Raw genomic sequence first — 16995 nt, 5'->3', positions numbered from 1 at the left:
GCATCTCACAGCTTTGTGGCTCAGCAGTAAAGACAGTCACTTAGATGAACAGCTGACTTTATTGAACTGAGTCCTTGTACAGGATACAAAATGTGTTTAAGGAAGGACAGGGTGAGGGGAGAACAAAGTCCTGGCAGCAAGAACAGCCTACTTCTCTGTAGCCAACGGGGGGGTGGTTGCTAGTGTTGGGGAGCAACGGTTGGCCTGCTAGCAGAGTCGGTTGGTATGAGTGTTCCCTGGCGCAGCTGGCAAGGTCCTGCGCCTCACAGCTATGTCCCACCCTTTAGAACTCATTGCTAAGATGTTGTCTCTCGCACAGTTCTCCCTCTTGTTCCTTGCTTCTACCAAAGTTGAGCTTGTGGAACTCTCTCTTAATTTCCAGGAAGGTTTTGTTCTTTGTCTCAGGAATAACAAAGGAGATGAAAATGACAACCAAGCAGCATTCTAGCAAAAACACAATGAAGCAGTACTGCTTGAGGCCTTTCTGGAAGAAGGAAAAAGAAAGCATGTCACATGGGGGGGGACACCTTCTGTGCCCCTCCAGGCACTGCTGGATGGCTCAGCCTTCTCCATGAATTTCTCTCTCAATGGCTACAAGTTACCTCCATCATCACTAGTGGGAAGAGCGCCGTTGTATTTGGGCCCTGCTTGCAGCCTTCCCCAGAGAGGCTGCATCTGGCCAGCCGCTGTGAGAGCAGGATGCTGTGCTAGAGGGGCTCCTTTGGCCTCAGAAGGAGATCCTGGACCATGAGCAACATCCCAACCCCCACCTGGAGTGGCTTTATCTGCTTAAGCTGGTCATTTGAATTCTTGCATCCACTATCACTGGCCAGAAATCTCTCCTGCTTAGTGAACTTGGAATCATTGCACATCTTAGAAATTCTAGGAATTTGAATTAGATGCATTTTTCCCTTTTCATTTTTTGGGGAGGCAAGTTCTAAATAGAGGTCATTAAAGGCTTAGAAAACATGATCTAAATGCATTTCTGGGCTGAACAGGCTGTTTTACTGGCAGCTGTTTCTGCTCATTCATGTACTTCTCAGCTCCCTTCGCAGGGGGTTGCTTCTAAAGGTATTAAGAGCTGGAAAGGAATTAGTGAAGATTTGTCCCTCATGCATGAGGCACCTCCCTGATTCAAGGGCAGCTCATCATACAGAATTGCCTCCAATTGCACTAAGAGGTGAACCGTCTTTCTCGGGCTTTACTGAAAAGGGGCAGCCAGGGGTGCTGCTGAGAGAGCCCAGCCAGGGTTTGATGCTGTCTCATCAGAGGCCAGCTTCAGTTCATTTTGCATTGATGTCAGGCGGTGGAGATGATGATGATGATAATAGAGAAGGGTGCTCTCTGGGGTTCCCTCTATTTTATATCAACATTTATGAGCCCCTTTTTTGATGTGAAAGTGGACAGAAGCTCAGCTAGGAATATAATAATAAAACCAACAAATGTCAAATGCAAAAACCAGGGCAACGGGCACAGCAGCGCCATCTCCTGATGAGTCCCCCTGAGTGGTGTCTTGCAGGAGCAGCCAGGGGAGGTTGGGTGGCTACAAACTGCCAGTTTACCTACCACAATGAAGGGGAAGAGCATCCCGATAGTGAAGAAGCTGAGCCAGCTCACCGAGCCTGCAATCATGTAAGCAGCTGGGCGCGAAGACTGGGTGAATAATTCTGTGGTCAAAGTGTTCGTCACCCCACCTGCAAACCAATTTTCAAAAAAGGTGGTGCTATGCTGGGGGAGTATTTCAATAAACAGAAAATGAAACGATTTCCCTTCCTAGATTAGGAAGCTGCTTGCATGTCTTTGAGGGGAAGGCTAGCAGCTAGGTTTTGTTGGAATCTGGCCACAGAGCCATATGCTAAGAACAAACGGACAGTTGTGGCAACTCCCTCTTCTTTTAAAGCATGGCAACTATTGTCATCCTTGGGGCTATGGAAGGAAGGCACGTCAGTACAGAATAGTAGTATCTGATGCCCATAAAATGGAGAGAATGCACCTAATAACAGCTCCACCTCTTGACCTAGGATGCTTCCCATCCCCTTCATGCCTGCCCTGAGCTTCTGGGAGAATCCAATGGTGCTTAATCTTGAGGAACAGTTGACGGGAAACGCAAGTGGGAGAGGGTTGTTGTCCTCATGTCCTGCTTAGGGCTTCCTGGAAGAGGCAGCTAGCTGGCCACCATGGGAACAGGAGGCTTTGTCCAGCAACCTGGTTCTTCTTGGGGACTTAGGATGCCTCCATGCATTTCCTGCACTTGCCCTCAGCAGGTGGGCTGTTTCAGTGCCTTCAAGCAGCCTGCTTAGCTTTTGCAGCACCCTGCTGGTAGCCCCACTCTGCCTGTTGGTAAAACCCTGTGGCTCCAAAAGTCCCCAACTTAAAATCCAACAACGGGTAGTTGAGGGCACATGCAGTGTCTGCCCCAAATTCATCACTGGGAAGAGGTACCTGGTCCAAGCCCAAAACTCAAGATGAAGGCAAATATGCAGGCCATGCTCAGGTAGGGTGCCCACGAGTACACCTGGGGAAGAGAGAGAACATGGGAAGGCTTGGCACTGGCTGCAGCTACCATGCCCCTCCCTCATGTAACCACCCTGAAGGGGATCAGGGCCAAGCTGGGGGTGGGAATCCAATAGCAGAGGGGCCAAGTGCAGCGTGCTGTCTCTCCTGGCTTCCCTCCTGCTGCGCGGAAGACTCCTGAGACCTGCTGGCCTTCAGTGACTCCTCTCATGGTGCCTTGCTCATCAAGATTCAGCACCCATGCACACCACATGAGCAGACATCATGTTGAAAAGCTGCATTGCAGCTGGCCCACATGTGTTCTGAACAAGACTACCCAGCCTACCTGGTACGTCAGGGAAAAAGTCAGCACTATGCACCACAAGGTCATCAGGGAGTAGCCTCCCAGGATCAGGACCCTTCTCCCCATAGACTCAATGAGCAAGCCCTGCGAAAAGAAGAGAAAAGCATTCACTCACTCAGCAGCAAGGAGGATTCTCTTTCTTGCCTCAGAAATTCAGATGGGTGCAATTGGAACACTCATCACTTACGCAGGTGAGGGCAGTGAGGCACTCGCAAGCCCCAGTGCCAAGGGTCACGTAAGGAATGTTTTCTCGGGGGATCCCAGCTTCCTCAAATACATAACTTGCATAGAAGTAAATCTGTGAGTAAATACCAAAAACATAATGCATGGGAGGCAAATCACCAGGCAAAGCAGGCACAGCCCAGGCAGCGTGGCCTGTGCAGAGTTAATTTGGGTAGGTATCTTACCTGGAAAAGCGGCTAAGAAAAGAAAAGAAACTGCTTAATGTTACCACCTTCTAAAAACTGGTGTGCATAACTTGCCCACTACGGGGGCCTGGAAGCTCTGCATTCTTTCCTGGGAATCTTCCCTCCAATCTTCACAGGAAAGTGAGCTGGCTGTGAAAGAGCTGGTCAAGAGTGCCACCAGCCATGCTCTCACTGCTGAGGTCCAGTGCAAGGGAGAGCACATGGAGGGGAACAGTGTGGGGTGGGGAGAGGGCCTGGCTGACATTAGCTTTGCTCTTCATAGACAACTGAACCAGGCAAAGTTCAGTTTAAGAAGCAGATCAGCCAGCCAGCTGGGTATGTAAAATGGAAAGCTGGACTTGGACATGAAACTGGCAGATAAACAACCCCACTCTGGTTCTGACAGTTGCTTCAGAACAAAGGATGGGTTGGAGTTTCTCCCATAGTGAGTGACATTCAGACACTTCCCTGTCACCCCAGTTCCTAAAAAGGCTGACATTTTGCCCCCTTCCCAAGCCACCTTTGAGCCCAATGCACATTTCCCTGTTTGTGCTAACAATGGGAATAAATGTCCTTTCACACGTGTGCCCTTTGTTTGGACACATCTACACTGAGCCAGCTCCTCCCCACCTTCAGTCTCTCAGCTCCCAGCCAAGGACTCCTGGGAACTGTAGTTCTATCAGAGAACAGAGCACCTAACCCGGGGTCAGCAACCTTTTTCAGCCATGGGCCGGTCCACCATCCCTCAGACCATGTGGTGGGCCAGACTATATTTGGGGGGGGGGGGGAATAAAAATGAATGAATTCCTATGCCCCACAAATAACCCAGAGATGCATTTTAAATAAAAGCACACATTCTACTCATGTAAAAACACGACAATTCCTGGACCATCCACGGGCCAGACTGAGAAGGCGATTGGGCCGCATCCGGCCCATGGACCTTAGGTTGCCTATCCCTGACCTAACCATACTCAGCATTTCCTCAAGGTGACGGCTGCCAGGAATCTCTTAGGGAAGTCCCAGCAGCTAAGCCATTTCCAAGTTGGCTGATGTTTGCTTGGAGTGTCAATGCATGTCCTTGCATGGCAGGGGGGAAACTAGGCAGCAGGCAAATGAGTGATCCCTAATGGAGAGCTGCTCTTCTCCTGAGTGGGGAGTGGCTCAGTCCTGGTACTCACCGCATTGATCCCGCTGAGCTGCTGGCCCATTGTCAAGAGGATGATGGTGATGAGCTGCCATCGGATGCTGCGGTCAGTGAAGAGTTGCCAGGGTTTCTTGGCTGCCTCACCACCAAGTGCAAAGCGCTCCTTCTGGATGTCCTCCATTTCTGCCTGGTAGTTCAAAGGGCCATGGAACCGTTTCATTGCTGGGAAGGATAGAGGAGAGCTTTTAGGGCCCAAGTGGGCCTTTGAGCGCAGGAGATCTTCGTGAGGCTGCCAAGAGCTGCTGCAGCTCGAGAGAGAGACAGGCAAGGGGCCTTGCAGTTTGGATCATAGAAACCACCCTCCCAACCACCCAATGGGAGAGGAGTCGGGCTGGCTATTTCACAGGTGCACCTGGACTGGGCACAAACTGGCTTGCCCAAGGCCCCACACCATGTCCTTGGACACACAACTCTTTGGAGCAGAAGGAAACAACCAGCAGTGGCTTGTGGGGTGTGAAACACAGAGTAGTCAAATACAACATTCCTAGAGTGGACATAAAAAGGGGGTGTCTGGGCCAGCCAGTCAGAACTTCCTGTTTCCTCCTGGGCTGGGACAAACTTCCTCTACATGTGACCAGAGGTGGGCGTGACCTCACCTGTGCAGGTAACAGAATAGCACAGGGGAGGCACCCATCTCTCTCTCTGACTCCATTCCTCGAAGAAGCAACATCTCTATCTCCTTATGGGATAGATTCCACATGTATATATTTTGTAACCTAAGTCTGCCTTCTGGGAAACTTCTGTGAACAGAATGTGAGTAAACTATTTTATATACTTTTATACAAGACTGTGTCGTGTATATTCTTTTAAGAAGGAATAAAGGGGAATTCCCAGGAAACTTATTTTAGAGGCTTATGCAAGCCTGGCAAAGACGTTATCCGCTGTGCAATTTTTAAAAGGGGGAATGTTACTCTGCTAAATTATAGAACTTGTTAACACAAGTTGGTAAGGATATAATTAAACAATATATCCTCTCCTGCCTCCCTGAACATTCCCATGTGGCTAAAAGCCTCTCTGGGGAGGTAAGTAACCTTTTGGGGAACAGGGCCTCTTGGGCTGAGAGCGAGGGGGTGGGGGAAGCAAGGAGCAGTGGATGCTGAAGGGCAGACTTCACCTTTGATGCATTTCATCTCATCCCCTTGGTCAATGAAGAGAAATCGGGGGCTTTCTGGAAACCAGGGTAGGGTCAAGAGTTGGATGAAGGCTGGGAAGCAGCTGCTTGAGAGCAGGAAATGCCAGTAGGCCTCTCCGCCAAGTAACTCCCTGCAGGAAGAACAGACAATGCTGAGACAAGGGGCTGCCAGCTCCATTCTGATCCTGGGACAACAAGCCAGGCCTGAGCTGACCAGCCCCCTCTGGGTGATGAGGGCCCCGGCACTCACCTTAAGCCAATAACCTGTCCTGTTAGAATGCCCCCTGTCAGGAAGATGGAGCTGCCCATGACCATAGCGCCTCGCAGGTGCTTAGGGGCAGCCTCGCCTATGTAGAGAGGCTGCACACAGAGGCCGATGCCTGGAAATGGAAGAGGAAATCAGTGCCTCCCTTCTTCATTGCAGGATCCACACACAGGGGACCCTCAGGGGCTGCAGGTGGCCTTTCATTATAGGTTGCTAGTGGTGTCACAGGGTGTTCAGCCTCAACACCACCACCAGGAAAAGAAAGCAAAGGTTCACAAAATAAAACTACATAAAGGCCCTTTGCAGTAGGATGTGCTCACACAAAGTAAGACCACTAGCTGATCATTGATGAAGTCACAAGTGCACAAACATATCCCACATGTGCCCTTAATGCCCCTGAAATCCCACCAGGTGAATTTTCCCAGGTGCAAAGTTGAGTGTTACCTGTGTTCATACCAATCAGAAATCTCCCAACAATCAGCAATTCATACAATCCGGCTGGAAAGCTAATTCCCATGAGGATGGCGGCCAGGATGGCAATAAAGTTGTTCATTAAAAGAGCTCCTTTCCTGCAAAGGAGGAGGGTAACAGGATTGCACCCTTGAGGGACAGAGAATTTTTTGTCACAGACCCTGACGGGCTCCTGGACAAAGTTGGCACAGTGTTCAAGGTCCTCCAAGAGAAACAGGCAAATTTAAACATCTTAGATAAGCTGGTTGGAATCCACAAGGGCCTCTTTCCCACTAAACCACACAATGGAAAGTCACCCCTCTGGAGACTCCCCGCCCCGCCCCCAAAACTCCTATTTTTGCTGATAGGGCTGTGCTTGGCTTTGAGTGCTGGAAGATGAGCTGAAAGACCCACTCAGTCAATGTCCTGGTTATTCTTGGGCCAGTCTCACTCTTCCAGCCTCACAGGGTTGTTATGCAGGGGACATTAAGTTGGGGGCTGCGTACGTGGCCTCACATCTTTCGGATTAAGCAATGAACAAAATTAAGAAAGCAATACAACCATTTTTCTTCTTGTGATAAGCAGCATCCTGCAGAAGAGTGAAGCTTCTTCTGCAGAAGCCAGAAGCGTGTGCTCTTCCATCTTGCTCACCTGCCCAAGCGGATGGCCAGGCTGCCTCCAAGGTGAGCCCCAAAGAGCCCTCCCAGGGAGAAAATGGAAGCAATGGTGGACCAGAGGAGGGTCAGCATGCTGGAACTGAGCTCTGCCTGGTAACGCCTCTGCCAGGTGTCATTGAGGAACTTGTGGATGTGCTGGAAGGACAAAGTGGAGAGATCATTTAGCGCTGCTGCTGCTGCTGCTGCTAACGGCCAACTCCTCTTCTCCAGGGGCAGCAAGCCCTTCTGCCTCTTTGCCTTGAGACCCAGACCCAGCGCATGGTGGCTGATTGGCCTGATCCCAGGCAGGAATTAATTGGGCCATGAAAGTGGGACCTCGTGGGTGAGCAGCATCCCCTTTACACAGCCATCTCCTTGCAGCCTGACATGGAGTTATCCAGGGCTTGGCCCATCTAATCCAAAGCCTCCCACCTTGACCAGAAGCATCTCTTTCCTTGCCCAGCTACACAACAGCCTTCTTGTAGCAAATGCCACAGGAGAGAGAGAGCAAGCCAGGGCCTGGTGAATGCAGAGTTTACTTGAGGGGTTGCTCCCCACCCCCACATGCCTCTCGGCAATTCAGTCCATGGACCTTGAACTCTTACAAGGACCATATGATGTTCACCTCACATTTGTGAGGAACTGGTACCTGTGCTTTGAGGCTCCTTGTGTCTTCATATGAGGCAAACACCCAGCTAAAAAATTGCTCAAGCAAACCTGGCAAGACTAGTTGTGTTCACTTGTTTTTAAATTTTGCTTATTTTATTTGTATATTGATAATTGCTTGTATTGTTTTCATGTATACTGCTTAGGCTTTTAAAAAGTAGTTTATAAATTCTTCTAAATAAATTGGCAGGTGCTTAGGGGTTTTGTGGTCCTCGCCCCCTCCCACCCTCTAACTTATGGCTGTCACTGATGGAAGCGAAGGCCCAGAAAAAGCTCAATATGGAGGCCAAATGGCCGAAATATTGGGAAATTCTGGAACAAGAGGGAGATAAATTGAAATTGCAGAGCTTTGAAAAATTAAAAAACAAAGTGTGAGACTGGCTTCACTATTATCAAATAATGGAGGCATACAATTTGGACAAGAAAATTGGCTTCTAGGTGGAAAAATCAAAACTGGAAACAGAACTGTTAGAACCTAAAGTTAAGAATTTGTCAAGAATGTATAACTTGCTGCTGAAATGGAATACTCAAGATGAAACAGTGAAATCTGTTATGATTAAATGGGCACAAGATGTTGGACATAACATTATGATGGCTGACTGGGAACAGTTATGGACCACAGGTATGAAGTTCACGGCATGTAATGCCTTAAGAGAGAATATTATGAAAATGATATACAGGTGGTACATGACCCCAGTCAAGCTTGCAAAAATTTACCATTTGCCCGATAATAAATGTTGGAAATGCAAAGAAACTGAAGGTACATTTTTTCACCTTTGGTGGATGTGCCCAAGGATTAAGGCTTTCTGGGAGATGATCTATAATGAAATGAAAAAGGTATTTAAATATACCTTCCTGAAGAAACCAGAGGCCTTTCTCCTGGGCATTGTCGGCCAATTGGTGCCAAAGAAGGATAGAATTTTCTTTATGTATGCCACAACAGCAGCAAGAATTCTTATTGCAAAGTACTGGAAGACACAAGATCTACCCACCCTGGAAGAATGGCAGATGAAGGTGATGGGCTATATGGAACTGGCAGAAATGACTGGCAGAATCCGAGACCAGGAAGAAGAGTCGGTGGAAGAAGATTGGAAGAAATTTAAAGACTATTTACAGAAATACTGTAAAATTAATGAATGTTAGAATGATGTCAGAATGAAGTTAAATGGTTTTAGCAGCAATGTTACAAAGGAGTATGTAAAAATGGATTCTTAACAGGTGAGAATTTAAAGTTACAATATATTAAGTTAAAGGATTAGGATAAAAACAAAGAGGGAAAGGATTCGCTGAATTAGCTAACTGAACTGGAATACAAAAAAGGGAGGTGTGAGGAGGTCAGGGAAACAAGTAAATGAAAGAAGTGTTTTTACTTTTCTGTATTTTGTATTTTTTCTTTTCTTTTTTTCTTTTTCTTTTTTCCCCCTATTTTTGTAACCTTTTTTGAAACTTTAATAAATATCATTAAAAAAAACCAACTAACTTATGGACTTGGGCAGGCTGTGGGGCATCTTGTTAGTTTGAAAAGGAGATTTACAGTGTGAGGTAGAAACCTTGCAGGGGGGTGCACCCTAAGAGCAAGAAGCAGGAAGTAGCAGCAGGAGTCAGGACATGGTAATGCTTACATTTGTTGGTGAACAACTGATCAGTGACTTGGCAGAGCCGCTAGGACTTGCTAGGGCAATCACACCCAGTGCTCCATTCACTGAGCCACTGCCACTCTTCAAGGCTGTGGGCACCTTGCCTCTGCCCCTCTCTATGCAGAGAGAGGTGGCTCTGTTTCCATGGCAACAGCTGCCTAACCCTCTTATTGAAGGACAGTCATATCCCCATTGCCAGGCCACCATGAAAGCAGAGAGGCTGGTGAGAGGGAAAGTGGGGAGATGTGGGGCTTGGCTTTCCCAGATTCACAGGGCCAGCAGGGGGCCCCCGGTGCCGATTCCTGACAATGTCCCCAACTGTGCTCCCCTCCCCCCCGCCACCACCACTACACACAGGCACTGGTTGTCCTCTAAGAGATGCTTCATTGTCTCACTCAAGAGTCTGGAAGGGGGGAATCCCTCTTTCTGAATGCTGGCTCATGGTGAGACGAAGGGCAGGCCACTTTCTCTTCAACAGACCAAAATATACCGGCATCCTCTGAACTCTGCTATCCGTGCAGCCCCAGGCTCTCAATCCATGAGACATCAGCCTGTTTGTCTCACTCTTTTTTCAGTCTCGTGCTTTTATCTCTCCATGGTTACTTTGTTTTAATTATTTTTATAATGCATGAAATGTTTTGGTAAATCAAGATTGCACTCTTTAATCAGAAAGGGAATCAGCTGATGATGGGCGAGGGCAGCCGCCTGCCTCCCTCCAGACTTGCTCAGTTTTACGATCTATAGCCTTACTGTCGATTTATGACAGCACAATGGAGCCATCACCAGCTCTTGGCCAGTCTCCCCATCCTCAGGGGCAATTGGGGCGAGGCAGGACTGGAAGGAGGAGATTCTTCTGGTTGGCCCTTGTGGCCTCCTGCCCAATGATGGCAGCCAAAGTAGCCCTGAGGGAAGGGAGAGGGACAAAGCCCCCCTGTATCTGGGGAGGGCAAGTGGCCCCCGTTCCTTGACACAAATCTGGGATGTTCACTTAGTTTGGACTGCATGAGTCATCTGCATGATGCAGATATTTGAACGATGGTGCGTCCTGCCGACAACCTGACAGCTTTTTATTTATCCTCATGGCTTGATAAGAAGTGTTTCTGGGGAAGAGGTTTACGAAAGCAACAGGCAACTTTGCTCCAAGCCTTTGATAGGTCAGAGAATAGTGTAGAGTAACCCTCCCATCTCCAGCAATAGAAAAGAGATAAAAACAGCATCTCACCTCGGTGGGTGCATTGATGACTGAAACATTGTACCCATATTGAAAGGTGCCTCCGATTCCTGCCGCACAAACAGCCAAAAGGAGCGTCCAAGTCGGGAGCTAGAGAAAGAAGCCAGAGACCCTCATGGTCCAGAGAGTCATGATACTTGAAACAGACTGGAGCCTTCCCCCACAACCTCTCATCCCAAGAGCCTTCCTTCAGAGAATGGGATCTCTCACTTTTGCAGATTATAACTGACATCTAAGCAGCCTTTGCCAAGCTCTGCAGATGTTATGGATTAGCAGTCCTATCAGCCCCAGCCAACCAACATGGCTGTATGATGCTGAGGCGGATGACAGTGGCAGTCCAAAATATCTGGAGGGCAACAGGTTGGGGATGGCTTCCCTCAGGTCCAGGGGGCAGGCATTTTATGCCACCCTCCTCTCCAGCAGAGAGGCTGCCGCAGAGGTGGGCTGATGCGGGACTACCTGTAACACCCACAGTTCTGAACTAAGGGAGAAGTGGATTTGTACTCACACTGGAGTCAAGCATAATAAATGTGAACAGATGGTTTATAAACTGAATCAAGCAATTAATTAAGAAGCATACCAATGAATTAACAACAAACACAAGCAAGCACCATTGATTGCATGGCACAGTGGCAGCAATTGGGCACCCGCTGAAGAGCAGGTCTGGCATTGCCCTTTGGCCTGTGGGTTTCTGCTCCTTGTGCTGCCTCTGCTTCCAGGTGCCCCATCCAGCTGTCTTCTTCTCTTCCTCTTGCATTTTAAAGCAGAGGCAGGATAGCTCAGTCTTAATCTCAGGTTGTGGGTTTGAGTCCCCCGTTGGCATGGGTATAGCCAATGGGGGGGCAGGGGGCAGCTAACCCCCCCAGATCAAGTAAAACAATAGAAAGTCCTGCCTCCCCCAACAAAAATCCTGGCTACTCCCATGCCCATTGGACAAAACATTCCTGCATTGCAGGGGGTTGGGCTAGATGACCCTCGTGGGTCATCTAGCAACAAAAAAGGCTTTTATGGGTATGTTCGTAGCAAAAGGAAGAACAAAGAAACAGTGGGGTCACTCAGAGGAGAAGATGGTGAAATGCAAACAGGGGACACAGAAAGGGCTGAACTCCTCAATGCCTTCTTTGCCTCAGTCTTCTCCGATAAAGAAAACAATGCCCGACCTGAAGAATTTGGAGCAAATGATTCAGCAAAGGAAACACAGCCCAGAATAACTAAGGAGATAGTACAAGAATACTTGGCTAGTCTAGATGTATTCAAGTCTCCAGGGCCAGATGAACTGCATCCAAGAGTATTAAAAGAACTGGCAGATGTGATCTCAGAACCTGGCAGTCATCTTTGAGAATTCCTGGAGAACAGGCAAAGTCCCGGCAGACTGGAGGAGAACAAATGTTGTCCCTATTTTCAAAAAGGGGGAAAGAGAGGACCCAAATAATTACCGCCCAGTCAGTCTGACATCAATACCAGGGAAGATTCTGGAGCAGATCATTAAGCAAACAGTCTGTGAGCACCTAGGAAGGAATGCTGTGATCACCATTAGTCAGCATGGATTTCTGAAAAATAAGTCATGTCAGACTAACCTGATCTCGTTTTTTGACAGAATTACAAGCCTGGTAGATGAAGGGAACGCAGTGGATGTAGCCTACCTTGATTTCAGCAAGGCATTTGACAAGGTGCCCCATGATATTCTTGTAAAGAAGCTGGTAAAATGCGGTCTGGACTATGCTACCACTCAGTGGATTTGTAACTGGCTGACTGACCGAACCCAAAGGGTGCTCATCAATGGTTCCTCTTCATCCTGGAGAAGAGTGACTCGTGGGGTGCCACAGGGTTCTGTCTTGGGCCCGGTCTTATTCAACATCTTTATCAACGATTTGGATGATGGACTCAAGGGCATCCTGATCAAATTTGCAGATGACACCAAACTGGGAGGGGTGGCTAACACCCCAGAGGACAGGATCACACTTCAAAACAACCTTGACAGATTAGAGAACTGGGCCAAAACAAACAAGATGAATTTTAACAGGGCGAAATGTAAAGTATTGCACTTGGGCAAAAATAACGAGAGGCGCAAATACAAGATGGGTGACACCTGGCTTGAGATCAGTACATGTGAAAAGGATCTAGGAGTCTTGGTTGACCACAAACTTGACATGAGCCAACAGTGTGACGCGACAGCTAAAAAAGCCAATGCAATTCTGGGCTGCATCAATAGGAGTATAGCATCTAGATCAAGGGAAGTAATAGTGCCACTGTATTCTGCTCTGGTCAGACCTCACCTGGAGTACTGTGTCCAGTTCTGGGCACCACAGTTCAAGAAGGACACTGACAAACTGGAACGTGTCCAGAGGAGGGCAACCAAAATAGTCAAAGGCCTGGAAACGATGCCTTATGAGGAACGGCTAAGGGAGCTGGGCATGTTTAGCCTGGAGAAGAGGAGGTTAAGGTGTGATATGATAGCCATGTTCAAATATATAAAAGGATGTCACATAGAGGAGGGAGAAAGGTTGTTTTCTGCTGCTCCAGAGAAGCGGACACAGAGCAATGGATCCAAACTACAAGAAGATTCCACCTAAACATTAGGAAGAACTTCCTGACAGTAAGAGCTGTTCGACAATGGAATTTGCTGCCAAGGAGTGTGGTGGAGTCTCCTTCTTTGGAGGTCTTTAAGCAGAGGCTTGACAACCATATGTCAGGAGTGCTCTGATGGTGTTTCCTGCTTGGCAGGGGGTTGGACTCGATGGCCCTTGTGGTCTCTTCCAACTCTATGATTCTAGGATTCTAGGATTCTAGGATCCCTCCCTGAGCACATCTCACTCTTGCCCATCAGAGCTCTCCTCTTTGTGAGTTTGCATTCTTGCTTTGTGAATTTAAAAAAGTGGCAGGCAACAATTTCTAGCAAAAAATGGAAAACGAGGAGAGCAGGCAAGTTTGGGGGTGGCTCATGAGGTTTGAGCCTGCTGCAGAACAGTGTTTGCTGAGTGGCCCAACTGTTCAAAGCGAGCTTTGCCGGGTGACACCTCATTTGACCCACAGAACTGCTGCCCTGTTTGATGGAGGAATCCTGCTCCACCAGGCAGCAGAGGCAGGAGCTGTTTGACATCTGTCCCCACTTGGAAACCTGCCCATTGGCCTCCCGCCTTGGTCCTCAAGTAGGAATAGCCTCTTTGCCAGGTAATCCCTTGGCATGTGACCCAGGCTGATCAAGTCTGGCTTGAGCACACAGGAATGCACACACACAAAACTACCACCCCAACACCAAAGTTACTGGCTACATCATGACTCACTCTGGACTTTCTGAATCGTGAGGAAATCAAAGCCCCAAACTGGAAAACAAACAAACCCTTTCCCACTGCTCACTATAGTTCTCTGGGGCTGCTGGGTTTCTTGACTTTGCCTTTGTCCTGGGGGAGGGGGCAAGGTGGAAAGGACTTCCTTGGGACACAACCGCCAGTGCCTCGTTGTTTCCCTTTTGTCCTAGACTGGGCGGTGGGCGGGCCTTGGCTTCACCTCGAGGCTGGCAGACAAGGAGATGACCAAGCACTCGGGCAACAAGCTGTGTGTGCACAGCAGGGCAGCCACACAGGAGAACCATCCCCATCACTGCTGAGAGCCTCGTGACTTCCTGCTTGTGATGCTGATGTGGATGGATTATCTGAGGAATTAATCACTTGACAGGATGAGGAGCTGTCATTCATTATGCTCTTAGCTTTTCGCATTCCTGCTTCCTTTCCTTCACTCCTGACATGCCACAACATTAAACTGACCCACCTTGAGACAAGCAAATGGGGGCTGAGGGATGGGAGAGGTGTCTGTTCAGGGACATGGATGCTCCAGCACAGTTGGTTAGACTCTTCACCCAAAACAGAGTTCAGTGCGGTCACTTGGGCCATCAGTCTCTTGCCAACAGCAGCAAGTATCAGAGCTCAACACATGCCTTCGCCAAAGATGAAATGATGGTGAAGCAGTAGCTGCAGCCATACATACGCCCCCTGGAAGCCATTCCAGACTCTGACCCCACCCCCATTTATTACTTACAGAATTAAACTCCGCTTTTATTTCTCTGTTCTGCACCCTGAGAGAGAGAGGACAATTCTCTACACGAGTCACCAATATATAAATATTTGCTCACTCACTGACAGTGGTGTCAAAATGGTTGAAGTGCAGTGGGTAGAAAATTGAAATTTAACAATCAAAACAAATCCCCCCTCAGGTACCTACCATCAACTGCCCTGTACGAAAGATGCTGTTGACTTTATTTATTTATTTATCTGTCGAATTTATTGCCAGCCTTCATCAACAGGTAGCTGCACAGCTTGCAACAACATTACAATCACTGGAAATCATTTACAATCGGAATAATAGGGTGGGTCCTGAAATATATATTTCACAGGTATCAAAGGCCAGGATGAAGCAGTGCCTCTTCAGCATAGGATGGGAGCCGAATGACAAAGGTGCCAGATGCCCCTTCTCTGTGGGGAAGGAGGGATGTCACAGCTTGGGAGCTGACACAGCTAGTGCCACCAGAGCTATCAAGAGCACAGAACTATCAAGAGTCAATCTGAACACCCAAGATGGTCTCTAAGGGTATTTGGGGGCTTTTAAGAAGGTAGTGTAATCTTACCTGCAAGCCTCTCTAGAAGAATTTGTATCCTAAAAGGCTGGGTAGATAGATAGTCAGGCAGATACTTCTCAAATTCATGCTGCAATTTCCATTATCAGCTGCCTCATGAAAGTATTCACACAACCCACCATCTGTTTGTTAGAAGGGATCTCCTCTAAAATCAGGGTATGCAAATCTGCATCCTCATTTCAGTTGCCTCTACAACGCACACACATTCCCTCCTGCATTACGAGACTCAATACTTCTGCCTTTTCCCTGAAACCTAAGCCCACGGCCGCCTTGTCGCCTGTGACTCTGCAAGCTTGCTTACCTTGCTAGGCTGTCCAGCACCTTTCAGCAGCGGCTGGTGCTCCATTCTCCACACCTGGCAGGTGGCCTTCTCACCAAGGTGGCTGAGCTACAGCAGGAGGAGGCTGAGAGGTGCTACTGTTGGGGTGGCAAAGTGCTGTTGCAGCAGACCCCAGAGCCTTCATGCCAAGGTACTCCAGACTCGGCTGTCTATGGAGTTTTATGGGCTGGGACTCATCACAGCCTGCCAGTGAGTCAAAGCATTTCGGGGGTCACCCCACAAAGAACTTTTTCACCAACTGTGAAAAGTCCATTCGTTTTGGTTGCTCAGGGAAACATGCACATTAGTGACTAGTTTGTTGTGGGCCCCCATTTGTCCGTGAAGAGAGAGATATAAAGAAGCAAACAGAGAGCTGGGAGGAGACAATTACCTTGTGATTTCCCCTCATTCCTCCCTTGGACCTCGAGCCTCTGGCAGGACACTTGGAGCAGTCCATGGAGTATGGAGCAATGCGCAGAGCTGATGAAGCATCCAAGGGCCCTTCTCTCGCATCTCAGCTCTTCCACCTAGAGGCCCCTTGAAGCGCCAATAAGAAAGACTGAGCCCCTCACCTGACTGGCGTTCACATGTTGCTGGCTCAAAAAATTAAGCTGGCTTTAAAATGCAAACTCCGTCTGGTGGGGAGGGAGGGCTCCCAGCTGAGTGCTGCTTACACAATGCGAGAGAAGAGACCTGGGAAGAAATGGGGCTGTCTGAATCCCTTGGTGTCTCCAGGCTTCACGTCTGCCTGGAAAGAGCGGGTCACAGTCCAGAGCTTTTCAAACTAGCCCCCTTTGGGCAGAATTCTGTTGGAGATGCAGCAAAAGCCTCCAGAATATGGAGCTGGCGACACCAAAGTGGATGCAGAAAAAGAGCCAAAGGAAAGATGGCCGCAGCCAGCCAGAGACCCAGGTGGATAGGCTGGCAAAGGAATCCGGTCACTGGGAGAAGAGGCAGACAAACCCAAGGAGCTGCTTCCCAGAATGTGCAGGGGGTCCAAGGCCAGCAAGGAGAAAAGAGGATGTCAGTAGAGATAGCCCAGGGAGGGAGGTGAGAGGAGAAACCTGGAGTTTCTGTGGTCCCTCACCTGAGACCCTCCCCTGCAGATCCCTGCATCTCGAGCCTCAGCCAAAGGAACAGGGGCAAGCCAAGGTCATTCCTTTCTGACCAGCTAGCAACCCTTTAGGCCAGGCATAGGCAAACTCGGCCCTCCAGATGTTTTAGGACTACAACTCCCATCATCCCTGACCACTGGTCCTGTTAGCTAGGGATGATGGGAGTTGTAGTCCCAAAACATCTGGAGGGCCGAGTTTGCCTGTGCCTGCTTTAGGCACTCAGGGTAGGGTGTTGTGTGAAGAAAAGCACCCCAACTCTTGGAGTGTAAAGGTATTTAAGGCCAAAGTAGCCCCCAAACTCCTCTATGGCATCCCATTATGGACTGGTGCAGTTAACCAGTCGTTGGAACGCAGCCAATCCAAATTCTTGCACTAAATCCTGCCAAATTGTGTGCCACATGCAGCTATGTGTCTGGAAACTGGATG

The 16995-nt window shown here is 48.7% G+C and overlaps 1 protein-coding gene and 1 long non-coding RNA gene across 5 annotated transcripts in view; one reads left to right on the top strand and one right to left on the bottom strand.

Annotated features, from left to right (window-relative positions):
- Positions 1-16995, top strand: part of LOC308466090 — a 190401-nt gene that overhangs the window by 67970 nt on the left and 105436 nt on the right. The window lies entirely within an intron of this gene.
- On the bottom strand, positions 41-16087 carry LOC308466075 (solute carrier family 2, facilitated glucose transporter member 11-like). 4 transcript variants are annotated; one of them, XM_080986599.1, is made up of 12 exons: positions 15846-16087; positions 10497-10595; positions 6967-7127; positions 6310-6434; positions 5851-5980; positions 5583-5731; positions 4443-4630; positions 3045-3155; positions 2840-2941; positions 2443-2515; positions 1567-1694; positions 41-484 (listed from the first exon to the last, which is right to left on the bottom strand). In XM_080986599.1, exons 1-12 carry the CDS (start codon positions 15909-15911, stop codon positions 284-286), a joined length of 1533 nt encoding a protein of 510 aa, XP_080842725.1. In that variant the 5' UTR covers positions 15912-16087; the 3' UTR covers positions 41-283. The 4 variants fall into 4 exon arrangements, with proteins under 4 accessions (XP_080842725.1, XP_080842726.1, XP_080842727.1 ...); XM_080986600.1 differs by lacking the exon at positions 15846-16087 and adding an exon at positions 15437-15810; XM_080986601.1 differs by lacking the exon at positions 15846-16087 and adding an exon at positions 15127-15252.

This window comes from Podarcis pityusensis (assembly GCF_964106645.2).
Source record: "Podarcis pityusensis genome assembly, chromosome: 16".
Classification (NCBI taxonomy): Eukaryota; Metazoa; Chordata; class Lepidosauria; order Squamata; family Lacertidae; genus Podarcis; species Podarcis pityusensis.
The sequence above is the reverse complement of the archived record's forward strand: the minus strand, read 5'-3'. Positions and strand labels throughout refer to the sequence as shown.

Bases quoted from the DNA above. Each gene is read 5' to 3' on its own strand.
- LOC308466075 (XM_080986598.1), bottom strand. From the start codon at position 14,103: ATGGGGATGGTTCTCCTGTGTGGCTGCCCTGCTGTGCACACACAGCTT. The intron at 10,596-13,899 runs GCAAAGTCAAGA...TTCTTTCTCTAG, and splicing joins CCCCCTCCCCCAGGACAAAG to CTCCCGACTTGGACGCTCCT. The intron at 7,128-10,496 runs GTGAGATGCTGT...TTGTCCTTCCAG, and splicing joins TCATCAATGCACCCACCGAG to CACATCCACAAGTTCCTCAA.